Source organism: Ornithodoros turicata, chromosome 6 (genome assembly GCF_037126465.1).
Source record: "Ornithodoros turicata isolate Travis chromosome 6, ASM3712646v1, whole genome shotgun sequence".
In the NCBI taxonomy this organism is placed as follows: domain Eukaryota; kingdom Metazoa; phylum Arthropoda; class Arachnida; order Ixodida; family Argasidae; genus Ornithodoros; species Ornithodoros turicata.
In genome coordinates, this window is record NC_088206.1 from 64926502 (window position 1) to 64946123 (window position 19622).

Consider the following 19622-nt stretch of genomic DNA (forward strand, 5'->3'; position numbering starts at 1 on the left):
TCTGTCTTTGAACATGGCTTGAAGATATGTTCAGAGCTATTCATAACTTTACCTATGCAAGTTGGAAGTGGATGTGACCAGCACCCCCTGTGGTCACAAAATATCGTATCCTCCCCTCGAAGGCTATAACCTGGATTGCAGGCAAAGGTGACCCTTGCTCCGGGTCTGTAAGACCTTCTAATCGTCCTGCCATTGTCTGGTATACCCGGGCTCTCGCAACCGCGTTGAGCCAAAAGCCCCTCTGTTTTTTGCAGTGGATATGTGCGGGATAAGGTTACGGGTGAATGAGCTTGAACTGTGTGTTTCCATGTACAGTACCTTCCAGGACGCAACGTGCCAAAAATCCACTCCATACCCCGTTGGGGCGGCAAAAGCGCTTCATTTGACCTATCAGCTTATACCCGTGCTGGCAGCCGAATGAAGCTACGTCTCCTATGAACGAGGTATCGATCTTCATCCAACCGAACTCTGGTACCGATGGACGGCCACAGTGGATCCCTGGGGAAATATAAAAGATCTCATTAAGATGGAAACAATGTTGAAGAGAGAGCGCCATCCATGAGTAGGGATTCCCAGTATGGGGACTGAGAGGTCCTAGAGAATGTCATTATGGCGTCATCGAATGACGTAAAATGTTGGACTTCATTGCCCAGAGCAGAGTTTGGTGCTAAATTCGAAGGCTATTTCCAAGTACAGGTTCATGCACGGGCTCACTCCTACGGCTGACTGTCGCGACTGCCTGAAATACTCAAATACTCAGCTCAAATACTGACGTACTTTGGCACGTTGACTTTCCAGACCATCCACCTTCCACGCAGACCAGGCTGGATGCACCCTTGAGCATGTAACCCTCTTCGCACTTCAGGTAGACTCGGCTGTCGACGGGGAATTCTGTGACGTTGCTGTTCACAAACTCTTCCACGATGATATGGGAGCCGAAATCCACTCGAGTGCAGTACTCTGTCATGCACAGTTGATATTATAGGAGCCGAACTGACGCAGCACCCACTCATCGATTCCGACTTGGTACTGCTTTCAAAAGGGCTTACAGGTATTAGCTAAACATGGTGACGACCCTACATGTAGACAATGCCACACAAGCGAAGACGACATCCATATACTACTGCACTGCACGAAATATGAGGACGAGAGAAAGATACTCGAAAAGCGCCTCTCCACACTGGACAGCCGCGGCCACTTACCATTGCAAAGATTCTGGGTGCATGGTCTGTAGACGACAATTACCGCGAGGCGGCAGGCTACCTGCTACAATTCCTCAAGGCCACAAACCTGCTGGACCTGTGACACGTGCTTCCGCGCATCTTCATTTCCGTGTGTCTGTTTTTTTGTATGCGTGTGAGCGTGTGTGATTTTTTCTTTTTCTTTTTCGTCTGAGTGAAGTTATTCTTTTTTCTTTAGTTTTTTTTCGAAGAGTAGCAAGCCTGACTGACCTCTCTCAACACTTAAAAACAGCAACGACAACAACCCGGCATGAATCGACACTTTCAACGCTTCAGTTTGTCAGAGAGAAGAGTGTACGAGCTGATAAGCAGTAAATTACTAGTCCATGGTACAAGCACAACTTTGATTTCAACGGAGTGCATCTGCGATGTTGTATGTGTACGCGACAAGCAACTCCTATTGACTTACCAACACACGAAGGTACGGGGTCACTCCAAGTGCCATCGTCCTTACATTCCAGGTAATCGGTAATTCCGTTAATTCGATAACCATGATTGCAGTCCACTATCACTACTAGTCCGCGCGGTACGCAGAACGCGAAAAGGCATGAGGCTCAAAGCAGACGACACCAGTGTTCCCGTCGTCTGCGAAGCAATATCTGGTGACTCTGCTTTAGGATATTCTCTGCTGTTTGAAGAGCGCGGAAAGACATCCCGCACATCCCGCAGCTTAATCACAAGATATTCCGTAGCAGACGACAGTACCAATGTTGTCGTCTGCTATGGGAGTCATGCCTTTTCGTGCTCTTCTAACCATGTGGAATATCCTGCAGCTCAGTCAGAAGATACTCCGTAGCAGACGACATGACCAATGGTGTCGTCTGGTATGCTTCCGCTTTAACTCTCGATATCTCGGCGCCGTGCGAATGTTCAGCATAAGACGCAGCAGAATTTAAGTCCTGTCAGCAGCTTTTTATTTTTCCTTCCACTACATGTCTGTAGAATATTCTTCAGGAATGACCCTCGTGTGAGTACACGGCTATATCGCATAAAAACACCATGGATTAAATTAAATAGCATCTCGACTTTTCAGGTGAATGGCGGTCGGATTATTTCAGATGGCATCTGGACTAATTCAGATGGCACTTGGACTAAGATGGGCGCGAAAACCTGCAGTGACACTAGGAGATCGTGATAAGTTTGATCAACCCGACAACGTAACAAGGTAGAACCTTGTCTAGCGTGACAATTTTGACGACGACGTAGCTGAACTCAGACTAACGTTATGAACGCCAATGGATACCACGCCGTTCACACTTGACATTGAGGATTCAGGTCAGAGCTGACGAAGATGACCACGCGCCTGGAGCACCTGCCTCAGTTCCACCGGCGCGGCCATGGAGATAGGCCACCGTCATCGCCTCTCCCTAGCAGCACAAAACGTTTTGTTAACGTCGAGGAAAGGTCTTGCCACAACCACATTTTCATCTAGGAGACGTCTTCAATCTGATCTACATAACGTCTTCTATCCCCGGATAAATTGACGCTTTCCCGAGTTTTGAAAACGTGTTTCTGGACGTCCTGAAGACACAGTCCACCAAGTCCGACCGTGTTATGCTCACCCTAACAAGAGCAAGCTCCCTTTTTACCCCCTCTGTCGCGGTCGCGTAGGGAGACCAGAGCATGGAGGTGGTCGTATGGCCAACTGTAGGATGGGACAAGTGAAAACTTGGTGGTGGTCTATTCCATTGGAAAAGGAAAACAGACACTATACATTGCTTGTCTTAGAAACTCCCGCGAACTCGATAGTCCTGCTCGCCTCTGAGTCAAAGCTGAGGGTGAGGTGTCTAATTTTACTTCAATTATGCACACAAATAACACTGACGTGGGGAAGTGCTGGGAGTAGTAACTAACCATCAATACAACGTCTTTGTTTGTTACTGCTTTTGGTTTGAGACAGTCAGTATGCCCATCGAAAGTAAACTTACTCAGTGCAGACAAATCGTCATCCTTTGAGATACCTCTTCAACGGAGATGGCGAAGACGTGTTATAAATGGAAAGTCGGTACGCTTTGCAAACGTGAACGGAAGACGTTTACAGGAGGTCTTCCTGTAGGATACGTTTTCAACAGAGATGACGGAGACGTATTATAAACGGAAAATCGGTACGTCTTATAAGCGTACTATAAATTACGGCTTCTAGACGTCGCGTTGACGTCCTGATCGCCTTCTATCCTAATTTAACAAAATAAAGACGTTTTTGCGACGTTTTGTGCTACTAGGGCGTGGCATACCATCATCGCCGGTCGGGACTCATGTAGAGGGACACCACCTCCTTTACATTGGTGACCCTAACATTCCGAGTATGGACCAGCCTACGTCTTCCCCCACAACGTCCGCCTTCAACCCGCATGCAACCACCGGGGCCCCACAAGCCGGAACCATCCAACACTACGCCCTTCGTCTCCCTGCCTTCTGGCCTAAGAACCCATCTGTCTGGTTCCTCCAGGTGGAGTGCCAGTTTGCTCTGGCACGCATCACCAACCAGCTGACTCAGTTCCTCCACGTCGTCAGCGTTCTGCCTCACGACATCGCGTCCCATATAATCGACGTGTTTTCCGCTCCGCCGCCGAGCAAGCCTTACGATACTGTCAGGAAGGCCATTCTTGACCGTACAACCGCATCAGAGCGCCAAAGACTGCAGCAGCTGCTTACTGCAGAAGTGTTGGGAGACAGGCGCCCCAGCCCGCTGCTGCGTGACATGCAGAATCTTCTTGGCGAGCGAGCCTCTACGTTCGACCCTGCTCTCCTTAAGGAATTATTCCTACAAGGGTTACCCTCCGGCGTGCAAATGATCCACGCCACGACTGCCCTTCTCCTGTCGACTGACTCGCGGACCGCTCACGTAACCCCCCCTCCACGGTACCAATTAGGACGACCATGCAACGATCCGACCGCTCACAGATCATGCCATCCTCTAACCGACTATCGCATGGCGGCTTCCAGGGACCGCCCTGCACTGTGCACGGACCCCGGCACACTCGCGGCCCGCCGCTTCCTTTGTGCACCTCGACGCTCATTCGTAGCCGGCCGCGACATCAGAGCAAAGTGCTCGGGTAATAAACAATATATAATCGGGTAAATAAACATGTGCTCTCAATTCGTACCCAACCTCAAACTCATACTCATACTAACTGTACTGATTTGGTACAGACGAAGATGTAACTGCATTTGCTGCCAAACAACTGAGTTTGCACTTAGGGCAATTTGCGGGGTAAAAACCGGGTGCCAACCTAAAGAGGCAACCTTCAATTCAGGGTGCAAATTGAGTGAAGAAGGGGGTTGAAACCATAAAACTTCAGGCTGTAATATCTGTAAAGCCAAAGCTATTGCTTTAGTTAAATATAATTTTGTAATTTATGTAAACAGCAGAGGCAGATAACACTGCAATTAAAAGAACAGCTTACTACAAACACATCTGTCCAAGCCAAACAAAACATGTGGACACAAAAAGGGTTGATATATGACAGTCGTACCCAAATGTGTAACTACGCTGATGGGTCGTGCAGCCTTGCGGCACTGGGCTTCACAGCCAATCTTCTCATTGAAACGGTTTGCGTTGCCCTGACAACCACTGTAGTCAAATTCGTGACATTCGTCTGTCTCCATGTCGTAGAACCACTGTGTAAAGTGACCTGAACACTGTCCCTTGACTCTTGGTAGCGTGCACAGATCTCCATTATTTTTTTCATTATTTGTCTTATTCTTATATATCATCATATTTTCATTAATTAAAAAGCACACTTCTCAGTCATCTCCAGCTCATGGTGGGATGATTCTGTTTGGCAGTGTCGTACACAAAGGAGGCTAGTATAGCAAAATCAGCTCGGAGGTGAGGTCAGCGCAGAGTAGAGGCATCGCGGGCATACGACACCAAAATATACTTTTCCAGATGGTTGGCACTGTATGACGCACAGTACTGCATGGCCACTCATTGGAAACGATTTTAGCTGTTTCTTCCAAAGTTGCGCCAGGTCCTCCTGTACTGTGTGTCACAGAGTGCCGTCAATCGTGAGAGTAGGCCGCCTGCCTCAGTGGTGGATCCAGGGAGCGTGTGGGCAGTTGGGCGATCACCTCCAAATATAATTGAATGAAATTATTTGGTTAAGCATTAGCTTTCCCCGTTTCCCTTCCCCAGTTATGTGCTTGAGCAAAGAAACCCCCGCCCCCCAAAGTGAGGGTCTGGATTCGCCACTGGTCTGCATGCAACGTCTGCATTGCCTCTACTGTGTGCTGGCTTCCCTTAGGAGTCGTTTTAGTTTATCTATCTGCTTTATCTGTTTATCTATCTATCTATAGCTGCTTTGTGTGTAACGCCGCATATATTAATCATTGCGCCACGAGTGTGTTGCGCGTCACAAACAAGTATGCTGCAAGCAGTACCAAACTTGAGCGAGCCATCATCAGGTATACCTGCCAATGGTTCACTCAGGTTGATGCTTGCAACTGCTTGCAACACACTTGTCGGTGTATCCTTCTACTGAAAGAAATATCTAGTTTCCACGCTGCTGCCCTCCCATAAAACACTCATGCTGTGTGAGAGTATGGCAGTTCAGTATTACAAAATTGGAGCACAACAGTATTGTTAAATACGAGGCCTTTTGGTCTTACCCTGCGCACGTCCGCACTTAGTTTCACACTCCCGCCTTGTACGGAAACGGTTTCCGTTTCCGAGGCATCCACCATAATGGAATGCTCGACACACTCCGCCAGACTTATCGTAGAACCATCGGGTTACTGTGTTCAGGCACGGTCCTGCTTCACTGGGCATGAAGCAGAACTCTGCATAGCAAAAGCACTTCTAAGTAGGTATGTTTTAGTACTGTGTATTCACCATGTGGGACAATAGGTTTACCTATCCTGAATTCTTCTTCATCCTGCTCTGTGGAATCTGGATGACCACATCGTTGCTCACATTCGATATGAGAGCCAAAATTGTTTTCGTTGCCACGGCAGCCTCCATAATAGAAGCGCTTACACCTTCCGTCTTCTGCGTGGAAGTACCAGCGTTCGCGGGGTGGGAATCGGGATTCCCGGCAATAACCCGGCTCTTGTGGCAGGTGGCAGATATTTTTGTCTGCGCCAAGATTCATAAATTGTAAGCAAAGTGAGCCAGCACTTTTACAGGTAAATGTAGCGCTCAAGTACCTGCTTTTGAAACACATGCTCTCTCGCAGCTCTCGGGCATATTACTTTCAGCGGCATGAATCGACACTTTCAACGCTTCAGTTTGTCAGAGAGAAGAGTGTACGAGCTGATAAGCAGTGAATTACTAGTCCATGGTACAAGCACAACTTTGATTTCAACGGAGTGCATCTGCGGTGCTGTATGTGTACGTGACAAGCAACTCCTATTGACTTACCAACACACGAAGGTACGGGGTCACTCCAAGTGCCATCGTCCTTACATTCCAGGTAATCGGTAATTCCGTTAATTCGATAACCATGATTGCAGTCCACTATCACTACTAGTCCGCGCGGTACGCAGAACGCGAAAAGGCATGAGGCTCAAAGCAGACGACACCAGTGTTCCCGTCACTGATCTCGATTGTAAAAGGCTGGATCGCGGATAGGGAGCGCGAGCGTGAAGAAACCGGCCGCCATCTTACGGTGCTCACAACAGTCGCCGCAGCGATCATGGCAACTTCTTGCAATTACGGTCGTACCAACCGTACTGGCAAGGTTACAGGGCCTAAATTTATACAGGTGAGTCACTCTTTATCGGGGAATAAATCGGCGTCCATTCTGTACATTTATTTGACCATTATGAAGTGTTTTTTTGCCCAAAACGAGCACTGGATGCAGGTTGCTTGATCGCTCTTCCGACGTTCAATCGAGCACACTTGCATTTTACCCGGCGGCAAATACAGTTTGAGTGCATAATATGCTTGAAAGAACACGTTACACTACACAGGTAGTGTTGTCATCAATATATGTGCGAGCACTCGAGCGCTTTTTTGCATGCATTGCTGGCATGGTACACGGTGTTCTCTGCGGAAGCAAGTGCCACATTCATTTCTTTGAATTACCTTCGCGCACAAGTTCGGTATTACGTCATAATGAGACCACGATTGTCACCTTTTTTCATGTATTGGTATTGTTTTGTGCCTTGGTTTGATTTGTGACAAAGAATCCTACGTAACGGTGGTGTGGCGCGACTTGAATAACGCCTTTGTCTGAGCTGTATCGTCAGCTTGTTACGATAGTAATAATTTGTAGCGTGTCGTGCTATTTGAAGCAGTTTTTAAGGCAAAAGTGGTCTCTCAATACAGGTTTCGTCATGAGGGCTACCCAGTGAATAATCTGTGTAGTGTGATACGGCTGGGTGTACAGGTAAGTATCACGTTCCTCATCCACTGGTTTCTACTTTACAGGAAGGAACAACCTCAGTGCACGCACTGTGGTTAGCCTCTCTCAGTTTTGCATATTTTCTTACATGTTCACATCAGAAACACACCTTACACTTTAGGCTCCTTCACCCAGCAATATAATAATTAGAGATTATAATTCTTTTTATGAGTTCCCCATATTCTTTTTAGAATAGTTCTTCATCTTTTTAATTTTTAGAAGATACAGGGATTGTAAACCATGTTTTAAACTGATGTTTTAACATTTGTCCAATGCATTTATTAAACAACATATTCATTTTTAACTGGTTGCACCCAAACCAATGTTCTGATGTATTATTTTCTTTGTTGTCGATGCACCATAAAAATTGGAATAATCATCATCAATGCAGGTTACTTCACAGCTGCCTCAACATACTCAAGAAATGGGTGCAGAACCTGCGTAATGCCCACAAACTTTGATTACCACAGCACCTCCAGAAAGTATGAGTCACATGGGATTTTTAAATGTATTCACAGTATCTAATACCTTGTATTAACTGTTGTAGATCTAAGCCGTCTCTACAGTACACTCTCAGAAATTAAAACCGTGAGAACTGTGATAATTGTTTCAGTTAATAGGCATGCACATATATGCTATAAGAAGAAAATTATTTCTTGAGAATGCACTTCTCTGGCTACTGGTGTTGTTTACATCTACTGTTGATCACATTCATTTATCACATATTATATTCTTATATATATTATTATATTAACACATATTTGATCACATTAAATTCGAAATTCCTGGTATATAAGAAAATACCAGGAGGGAAGTTGCTATTCATTGCTCATTCTAACCTAAAATTGAGTGCTACAAATTTAGAGAGAGTACCTGTCCATTGTCATTCCTAAAATATATATTGTCATTGTAGCAAGGTCATAAAACAATAAATGTAGTCTTTTGTGACCTCCCTGCACGTTGATTGTATCCTGAAACGCATAAGTGCAAGAAATAACTTGAATAAACTTGATGTTGTATAAACTTGATATAAAATGTTGAATAATATAATGTATGATATAAAATGTTGAATAAACTTGAACTTGTATATTCTCTTTACTCACCATCAGTGACCTTCTTTATAAAAGCATATCGTGTTAGGTTTTTTTTGTTTACGTTTCACAGACGGGGTACACGAGGGCCAAAATGACAAAATTACAACTGTTTCAAGCTCCAAATCGTCCTGCTGCAATTATCCTGTTGCAGACCATACGTGTGTAGTGCAAGAAGGCCCTTGCACATCAAAATGTAAGATGGGAGTCACAGTTAATGCAAAGTGGTTCCTATGAGAGACTTCGATGCTGAACAAAATTGTGCAAACTGCGGAAGGTGCCATAGAAGATATTCAGAAAGCGTGTCTGGTCTCACAACGGTGCTACGACGCTCTCTTTTAGATGACGATGATACTCATTGGAGTTTCAGATGTGCAGCTGCATTTTTTTGAACGTGCTCCACATAACAAGCATGACAAAGTCAGCACTGGATAGCAGGCCCCCGTTCCTAAGCAGCTTTGCTCACGCTGCAGTTGTATTCAGCAAAAGCATGTGAGTACTCGAGAAGGACATTCAGTTTGGCACAACCGCGCCTGCAAATAATCAGAACAAATGAAGGAAGAAACAAACAAACATAGAAGGGCTGTACTTCAAAAAGAGGTAAATCTTGTGTCTCAAGGAGGTGTTACCACTTTTAAGTAACTTAATTGATTAAGCTTACATCACTACCTGATTAACTGTCCTAACGAGCGTGTTCTAATTGCGTGAAGCAATTAAATCACGCTCACAACGTATTTGGGCTGCTTCGGTGTGTCCATATTTGCGAGGCAAAGCACCGCAGTCGTTCACTAAAAGACACTTTCTGCGGCGGTGCTTGATATAAATCATACGAAACCGATACACGGCTAAAACAACGGCTGTGATTCTACAGAACGATCTCTTTCTGCCATGCGAGTATATCCTTTCCCGGACCGTTCTTTATGGAACAATTTTTGTCCAGAACGCAGCACGGGATATTACATACATGGTGGTTGTTAACCTCACATCGTTTCTTGTTGAAATATTGGCTGGGAAACGCACTGTAGTACAATCCCCAGCGCTGCACTGCTGTGACGGTCTAGTTTCGGAATGCAAAACATAACGTAATTAAGAATCGAACGGCAGGACACCTGTGAAACACTGTTAGGATAGATCAGTATACTGGCACCTTACAAAATTGTGTGATGACAAGCAGCGATCAACGCCTACAGCGCTATAAATACTCACAATCTCCGTTGCCTCCCATTGTTTTCTATGGGCGCACACTGCGCTTTAGGGCCTCCCAACATGGCGGCCCGAATGCACGCCTCTCCCCCGCGAGCCCCTCTCCCATGCGCCATCCAGCCTTTATAGATAGAGATCAGTGGTTCCCGTCGTCTGCGAAGCAATATCTGGTGACTCTGCTTTAGGATATTCCCTGCTGTTTGAAGAGCGCGGAAAGACATCCCGCACATCCCGCAGCTTAATCACAAGATATTCCGTAGCAGACGACAGTACCAATGTTGTCGTCTGCTATGTGAGTCATGCATCTCGTGCTCTTCTAACCGCGTGGAATATCCTGCAGCTCAGTGAGAAGACATTCTGTAGCAGACGACAGCACCAGTGGTGTCGTTTGCTGTATGAGCCATTCCTTTTCGCGCTATTCTAGCTGCGCGAAATATCCAGCAGTTCAGTCAGAAGATACTATGTAGCAGACGACAGTACCAGTGCTGATGTCGTCTGCTATGGGAGCCATGCCTTTTCGTGCTCTTCTAACCGTGTGGAATATCCTGCAGCTCAGTCAGAAGATACTCCGTAGCAGACGACATGACCAATGATGTCGTCTGGTATGCTTCCGCTTTAACTCTCGATATCTCGGCGCCGTGCGAATGTTCAGCATAAGACGCAGCAGAATTTAAGGCCTGTCAGCAGCTTTTTACTTTTCCTTCCACTACATGTCTGTAGAATATTCTGCAGGAATGACCCTCGTGTGAGTACACGGTTATATCGCTTAAAAACACCATGGATTAATTCGGACGGCACCCGGATTAAATTAAATAGCATCTCGATTTTTTCAGGTGAATGGCGGTCGGATTATTTCAGATGGCACCTGGACTAATTCAGATGGCACTTGGACTAAGATGGACGGGAAAACCTGCAGTGACACTAGGAGATCGTGATAAGCTTGATGAACCCGACAACGTAACAAGGTAGAACCTTGTCTAGCGTGAAAATTTTGACGACGACGTAGCTGAACTCAGACTAAGGTTATGAACGCCAATGGATACTACGCCGTCCACACTTGACATTGAGGATCCAGGTCAGAGCTGACGAAGATGGCCACGCGCCTGGAGCACCTGCCTCAGTTCCACCGGCGCGGCCATGGAGATAGGCCACCGTCATCGCCTCTCCGCGTGACATACCATCATCGCCGGTCGGGACTCATGTAGAGGGACACCACCTCCTCTACATTGGTGACCCTAACATTCCGAGTATGGACCAGCCTACGTCTTCCCCCACAGCGTCCGCCTTCAACCCGCATGCAACCACCAGGGCCCCACAAGCCGGAACCGTCCAACACTACGCCCATCGTCTCCCGGCCTTCTGGCCTAAGAACCCATCGGTCTGGTTCCTCCAGGTGGAGTGCCAGTTCGCCCTGGCAACCAGCTGACTCAGTTCCGCCACGTCGTCAGCGTTCTGCCTCACGACATCGCGTCCCAGATAATCGACGTGCTTTCCGCTCCGCCGCCGAGCAACCCGTACGATACTGTCAGGAAGGCCATTCTTGACCGCACAACCGCGTCAGAGCGCCAAAGACTGCAGCAGCTGCTTACTACAGAAGAGTTGGGAGACAGGCGCCCTAGCCCGCTGCTGCGTGACATGCAGAATCTTCTTGGCGAGCGAGCCTCTACGTTCGACCGTGCTCTCCTTAAGGAATTATTCCTACAACGGTTACCCTCCGGCGTGCAAATGATCCTCGCCACGACTGCCCTTCTCCTGTCGACTGACTCGCCGACCACTCACGTACCCCCCACCTCCACGGTACCGATTCGGACGACCATGCAACGATCCAACCGCTCACTGGTCATGCCATCCTCTAACCGACTATCGCATGGCGGCTTCCAGGGACCGCCCTGCACTGTGCACGGACCCCGACACACTCACGGCCCGCCGCTTCCTTTGTGCATCTCGACGCTCATTCGTAGCCAGCCGCGACATCAGAGCAAAGTGCTCGCCTGCCGGTTTCGGCAGTCGCTGCCGCCGACGCCACGGCACGCAATAGCCGGCGTCTCGGCAGTTTTCTCGGCAGTCCTCACGGGCACGCAGCCTCACTTCCTGGGACCCTACGAGCTCTCGCTCCCGCGCCGGTTGCGGCACCCCAGGCCACGACTCTGACGCCCAACGATTCTTCCCCCATCTGTCCCGCTCATCGAGAGCTTCTCGCACCGGGTATTGTGCCGTACCACGATACGTCCAGTAGTGCACGTCATCCACGGGCGCTCTTGCTCTCTCCCCTCCGGTGTAGACGTAGTTCACCGTTCTTCTTTCTCGCCGCTCCGCGTCTGGGGGGGGGGGGGCGGGGAGCACTGTAGCGGGCCGTGGACAATGACGAAGATGGCCACTCGCCTGGAGCACCTGCCTCAGTTCCACCGGGGCGGCCATGGAGATAGGGCACCATCACCGCCTCTCCCTGGCATACCATCATCGTCGGGCGGGGCTCATGTAGAGGAAGACTATCGTCCTCTACAGAGCAGTTTACTAGGCATAGAGTTATGCCCCTGTCACACGGGCATTTCGATCCTTCTCGAATCCGATCTGCATCGAACTTCCCGAGCACGCTCGAGTTTTGACGCTGCACGCGGCCACTTTCAATGCGCATTGAATGGTTGACTTGTGCAAATGAATAAACGGGACTCATTAATTTCGCGTTTCCTATATAACAGCGATATTACTGGTAATTTATCGTATACCGATGTAAGCATCATTTGCGCGCATGTCCGTCTTAAGTTATGACAGTTCACCGGGGTCGAGGATGCAAATGGCGGCCGTCGAGCCGTCTTGAAATTCTCAATCCTGTTATGGGAACTGTCTTGAGTCAAGCAGGATCAAAGTTCGATCCTGCTTGGAAGCGGCCGTGTAGCACCATCCGATCTGCATTGGGTTCAAGCAGGTTCGGCCGAGCAGGATCGAAAATGCCCGTGTGACAGGGGTATTAATATAGGAAGACTCTAGAGAACGTACTTGGCATCAATGGAACGTCAATGGGATTCTCCTATCCCCGAGCGTGACCGCCCGGGCGCAGCCATCCGTTGGTCATGGACAGTGTTAGTGGACGAATTTCAGCTCCCTAACTACAGCGGAGTTGCTCCGTTTGTTGCCAGCACTGTGCAGTCACGTGGGATGACAAACTGGGGAACGAGCTGATGGAGGCAACGGCGTCCACCGTTGGAAGCGAGGCGGCCAGGCCAGCCGTGTAATTGCGTTGAGAACGCACGAATCTTCGGGATACGTGCAGAATTGAGTAGTGCTATCGGAATCACAAGGTAAACGTTGCCATATCAAACGTGAATCATATCGTGTCTATGAGATTACCTGCGACACCGCCAACCATTTGCTTTCCACCGACACGGATGAAGATGTTTACCGCCTATGACGTGTTGAAGTGGCGTTTGTATGCTTTGCGAGCGAAATCAATAAATCGTTACCCATCGTAACAAATATAGTCATGTATTTCCGAAGGCAACAGAATTCCAAAGATGAATACACACAGTAAACCGCCATTTTCATGCTGCTCTGCAAACCAACGAAAACCGGAAATGGCAAAAACGAAACCACCCGCCATTCCATGCTCTGGTCTGTCGAGTTTCGTGATAATAAAGTGGTGAACGAACGGCAGCACACAAGCAAGTGATGTAGTCGGAAAATATGCACTGCTTATTTGCTTAACGCGTTCATATGAGATACGCACATAGTACGCGGAATTTAGATAGCAAGTGATGAATTTTGGAAAAGGAGCGCGTCAAATTTAGCGGAATGAAGCAGCCAACGGAAGCCAACCCCTTCCATGACTCTTTTGAGCGAGTCCGACCCCCCTGTTACTAGGATAGTTTGGCCATTGGGAGGAGCCTGTTTTGAAGCGCGTCATGTGACGTCGCACGACAGGCGGCGCCACGAGGCGGCGACTGGATTTCACGCTGATCAGAGCCGTATATTAAAAGGAAGTCTGGCCATTAATGGGTCATGCCTATACCTGAAGCTCCACCCACTTTTTCAGCTTTCCGACCAATGGAATCTTGAAATATGAGGCGCTATCAATCAACCTATCCTCACTATTTCTCCCCGTATCCAACATGGGCAGCGCCATTTTACGTGGCAAGTGGGTTGTATGGGATTGAAATGGATACTGCTCGCAATCTGCAGAACTAGTGCATTTTTTGTGCAAGTTTGATGAAAGCCACCTAGGGAGCGCAAGGCACGTCAGTAGTTGTCGTCTGCTTCCGTCGTTGCACTATTGCCGGCAGAACTACCTGCTGGGACACGTTCTGTCATCGGTATGATTTTCAAAGAAATTTACGCGAATAGTTGGAATATAAAAGGCAAGAATGTTTATATCCATGAAATCCATCAAATAAATATAAGATTGCAGAGCACAGTCCCGTTTTTGTTATGATTTCGCTGTGATCGCCGCGAACGCCGTGTTCACTAGGCCTATCATCGGCGATAAATCGTATTACTTTCGGTTAGATATCGATGGATGAGCGTAAGCTCAAACCGATTTCCGAGAAACGTATGTGAGCATGTACATTTGCAGCGTAAAATCAGAGCTGTCTGTCAAACTTTTTGTCACTAAATCCCCGCTTCACCACTATTTGTTTTCGTCGCCATTTTGGGTGGCAGTAAGGTGTCATGGCGACTTCCTTGGTAAAAAGCAACCCAATCAGAGGAGCGAAACTGTGATTGACAGGTCCAGCTTCTTTTTGTGACTCCTCCCAATGGCCAGACTCCCTTTAATATGCCGTCAGAAGCACTGTAAGCAAGGAAATGACAACCCTTATTTGCACTGCCGAGATTCGTAAATTAATATTTTCTTCGTTCCCGCTTCGTCCTATCCAACCAACCTGCAAGGGCCTGCCGTTCGGAGCCCTTCCCCGCGAGGGCGCCCTGGGCGGCTTTCCCTCTCGCAGCCCCGTTGCTACGGCTCTGACTGTACCTATAAGGGAAGCGCCTCAGGACGGGAACCGCGGATATTTTGGAGACAGACTGTTCTTCTTCTGGACAACGTCCTCAGCATTGGTATTGTATTTAAAGGGTTAGGGATGACGTGTTAATGGTTCATGCGAATTCTTGGTCAACAGCACGGGGGAATGAAATGTCCATTCAGTGTCCACAACTTTCTTAAAGTTATGAACTCTATAGAGTTATTACTTATTACCTAGTCATTAGGTACTTAGTTATTACTTTATAGAGTTGTATATTATTTATGAACTTTATGTAGGATGTGGAGAGGATTACGCGAGTGAATGCATCTTTGCACCAGACCGGTTACAGATATGTTTAGAATAAACTGCACAGAACGACGGGACGAAACCGGACGACAGGCAGGAATGGGCGTACATTCCGAAGGAAACAACGCTACTGGTTATGTGCTTTCTTTTTTCGTTTTATGGCTGTCGTCCCGCTTCGTCCCGTTGTTTGTGCAGTTCATTTCGCATTTTTGTAGCGCAGACCGCTATTCCGTCGTCGTAAAATTTACAAGGAAGAGTGTGTCACTTACATGCTGCGTCCCTCTGTAGTGTCAGCAGCACTAACCACGCCAGAGCCACTGTCTCTATAAAGCAGGAAATCATAGGAATGTCAGTCGCAATATGCGTAGTCGCGTAAAGTACTGCAACGCAAGCTTCCTAAGCCGAGAAAGTAGTTCTTACCTAGATTCATCGCGCTAGATTCATACAAGACACCGCAGTAGTATAGGGTGCTCCTCCAGTAATGTCCAGTTGGTACTGACCGCTGGTACTACGCGATATTTGCTAGCGCTCGCGTTGTATTTCTCCCGCATTGCACATCACATGGTTATCGCATCATATTACAGAAGTGGCTGTCCGAAAATGCACGCGACATTCAACAACGTCACTCCGAATCAGATAGAGGCATGACAAACATCCCGTAACTGCTGCTGGCAACTGCTGTCGCTGGCAATAATTGCACCAGACAGCGCCCTGAGAACTGCCTGCCAGTATTAAAATTAAATAATCTGAATCTACATGGCGTTTTTAAATTCGTTACAGAATTTTTATACAGAAAAACTGGCAGAGCAAAATAGATGCCGTTGTTGCAGTTGAGTTATATGGGCAGGCGAACATTCTTTCCAAGAAAGTGCCCAAAATTCATTAATTAGCTCTTTAATTAGGGGATTTCGCGCGAAAGTGAGATAACAGAACGTGAGATATTCCTCATTGAAAGGCGTTCCATGTCTAAAAACCCTTATGCGCGCTAGTATGTTGAAATATCAGTAGCTGAATTTTGCTGTGCAAATGAGCCGAAACAAGAACTATACGAATTTTTCGAGCGCAGAAAGAGCAACGGCAATCCTCGTGAGAGGGCCACGTGCTTTTGAGCGATGGAGCTGATGGGTGAAGGCGCTAATATGTTGGCCAGATGGACAGCTTTCCAACCCAGATAAGGGGAAGATCTCGTCGTTTCTGAGATCAGACAGTGCATAATTTTTTATTCGGCTCATTTGCATAGCGATTCAGCGATGGATATTTCAACACACATGCGCGTGTAAGGGTTTTTAAAACGTGGAATGGGTTTCAACGAGGAATAACTCACGTTCTGCTATCTGGATTTTGCGCTGATAAAAAGTTCCATAATGAATTTTAGGTAATTAGTGATGTTGTAGTTGCAGACTTTCGTCGAGGGAATGTACGCCTGGCCACAGAAATACACGACAAAAAAGAAGAACGAAATGACGGTGTATCTTATCAGAGGCACACTTTAGTAACATATATTTTTTTCTCTTCTCTCTACTACTTGGCGTTGTCGAGCGAGTGGTAAATCAGGCGGAAGGAAGTAAGAGACGACCACTGTGTAGAAGAAGAGGACAGTTTAATGTCATACTATGGTTATGGTGAGCTAGAAGGTCCTTCTAGCTCACCATACTATGGTGAGCTGGAAGTCTTCTTCCTTCTTCTTCCTTCTTGCTCACCATAGTCACACTAACGAGAGCCTGGCGCCTCGGGTACGTTGCGAGGCTTCATCTTCGTCTTCTTGCCACACCTTCCCCTTTCAGTATATGCATTTATTTACAGTCCTCGAAGCTGAAACGTTCGGGCTTCCTTACTATTGGCCTCGACAGAGTTTGCACCACCGAGGAGCAATGCACTATACAGGGGGGCCGTTGATGCTAGAGTGTCTTGAGACGTCGTTTGTGATTCTGGAAAAACTTCTTGCAGGTGCTGTCATGTCTGCCTCTGGAGATCAGCCCCAGTGCGTACTATATATGACCTGGGCTTGCGGCACTCTCGTGGCGTGAGTGGTAACGCCTGCTAAGATGGGTATGTACGTGTTTTCCGTGAACTGTACTATCCTGTGTCGTGCAATGTAGCACGGAGCTTGAGCTCTTTGTTCTCGCTTATATCTGCGCCGCTACCTGCGGAAATCTGACCATTTGGGTACCGTGGCTTCGGTGCTACGGGAACGTTGCATTTGAGACGGATCGCCATCAGCAGTTTTGCCAGCGAGTAGCCACAGGTCCCTGGAGTGGCTCGATGAACCTTAAGAAAGACGTGTATATGCTGGATCTTCGTCAGCGGTGCTTTTGTTGTTTCTACCACCCGCTCGAGCTGTTCATTGCTCTGCGGGAAGTAAGGGTTGGAGGTTACGTGCACAATGTCGTTGTCCCACAGGAACTGGTTAAATTCTGAAGAAGCGAATTGAGGTCCACTGTCTGACCACAGTGTGTCAGGAATGACGAAACGAGCGAACATTCGACGCAGCTGTCACGTCTGCTGTTGTCGTCCTGTAGAGTCTGTACAACTAGAAGAACTGGGAGAAGTAATCAACACCTACCAGATAGTCAGTTCTTGCTGCTGGTGTAGAAGAGGTTCACGCCAATCATTTGGCACGGTCGAACGGGCAGAAGTGTTTGCAAGAGAGGTATGACACATGGTCTTCTGTGGTATTGGGAGGTAGGACATCTTTGTAGACAGGTAGAAATCGAATCCAGCGAACTGCTATGGAAGTATAAAGGGAATTGCCACAGGACGAGAGCCGCCGATATTTCGAGCAGCGACTGTTCTTCTTCTGGGCACTGTCTTCATCATGGCTTGGTATTTAAAGGGTTAAGTGTGACGTGTTAAAAGTCCATGCGAATTGTGGGTCGACAGCCAAGGGGGAAAGAAAGGGTCCGTTCAAGCTGGCGGCTTCCAGGGACCGCCCTGCACTGTGCACGGACCCCGGCACACTCGCGGCCCGCCGCTTCCTTTGTGCATCTCGACGCTCATTCGTAGCCGGCCGCGACATCAGAGCAAAGTGCTCGGGTAATAAACAATATATAATCGGGTAAATAAACACGTGCTCTCAATTCGTACCCAACCTCAAACTCATACTCATACTAACTGTACTGATTTGGTACAGACGAAGATGTAACTGCATTTGCTGCCAAACAACTGAGTGTGCACTTAGGGCAATTTGCGGGGTAAAAACCGGGTGCCAACCTAAAGAGGCAACCTTCAATTCAGGGTGCAAATTGAGGGAAGAAGGGGGTTGAAACCATAAAACTTCAGGCTGTAATATCTGTAAAGCCAAAGCTATTGCTTTAGTTAAATATAATTTTGTAATTTATGTAAACAGCAGAGGCAGATAACACTGCACTTAAAAGAACAGCTTACTACAAACACACCTGTCCAAGCCAAACAAAACATGTGGACACAAAAAGGGTTGATATATGACAGTCGTACCCAAATGTGTAACTACGCTGATGGGTCGTGCAGCCTTGCGGCACTGGGCTTCACAGCCAATCTTCTCATTGAAACGGTTTGCGTTGCCCTGACAACCACTGTAGTCAAATTCGTGACATTCGTCTGTCTCCATGTCGTAGAACTACTGTGTAAAGTGACCTGAACACTGTCCCTTGACTCTTGGTAGCGTGCACAGATCTGCATTATTTTTTTCATTATTTGTCTTATTCTTATATATCATCATATTTTCATTAATTAAAAAAAGCACACTTCTCAGTCATCTCCAGCTCATGGTGGGATGATTCTGTTTCGCAGTGTCGTACACAAAGGAGGCTAGTATAGCAAAATCAGCTCGGAGGTGAGGTCAGCGCAGAGTAGAGGCATCGCGGGCATACGACACCAAAATATACTTTTCCAGATGGTTGGCACTGTATGACGCACAGTACTGCATGGCCTCTCATTGGAAACGATTTTAGCTGTTTCTTCCAAAGTTGCGCCAGGTCCTCCTGTACTGTGTGTCACAGAGTGCCGTCAATCGTGAGAGTAGGCCGCCTGCCTCAGTGGTGGATCCAGGGAGCGTGTGGGCAGTTGGGCGATCACCTCCAAATATAATTGAATGAAATTATTTGGTTAAGCAATAGCTTTCCCCGTTTCCCTTCCCCAGTTATGTGCTTCAGCAAAGAAACCCCCGCCCCCCAAAGTGAGGGTCTGGATTCGCCACTGGTCTGCATGCAACGTCTGCATTGCCTCTACTGTGTGCTGGCTTCCCTTAGGAGTCGTTTTAGTTTATCTATCTGCTTTATCTGTTCATCTATCTATCTATAGCTGCTTTGTGTGTAACGCCGCAGATATTAATCATTGCGCCACAAGTGTGTTGCGCGTCACAAACAAGTATGCTGCAAGCAGTACCAAACTTGAGCGAGCCATCATCAGGTATACCTACCAATGGTTCACTCAGGTTGATGCTTGCAACTGCTTGCAACACACTTGTCGGTGTATCCTTCTACTGAAAGAAATATCTAGTTT

The 19622-nt window shown here is 47.5% G+C and overlaps 1 protein-coding gene across 1 annotated transcript in view; it reads right to left on the reverse strand.

Moving 5' to 3' along the window:
• LOC135397053 (complement factor B-like) overlaps positions 1-19622 on the reverse strand; it is a 62529-nt gene that overhangs the window by 32091 nt on the left and 10816 nt on the right. The window contains exons 6-11 of the mRNA XM_064628383.1: positions 15413-15466; positions 6097-6318; positions 5853-6023; positions 778-960; positions 319-498; positions 53-241 (exon numbers count right to left, since the gene is read on the reverse strand). Of these exons, the coding sequence (XP_064484453.1) occupies positions 53-241; positions 319-498; positions 778-960; positions 5853-6023; positions 6097-6318; positions 15413-15466 (999 nt within the window). The remainder of the gene's footprint in view (positions 1-52; positions 242-318; positions 499-777; positions 961-5852; positions 6024-6096; positions 6319-15412; positions 15467-19622) is intronic.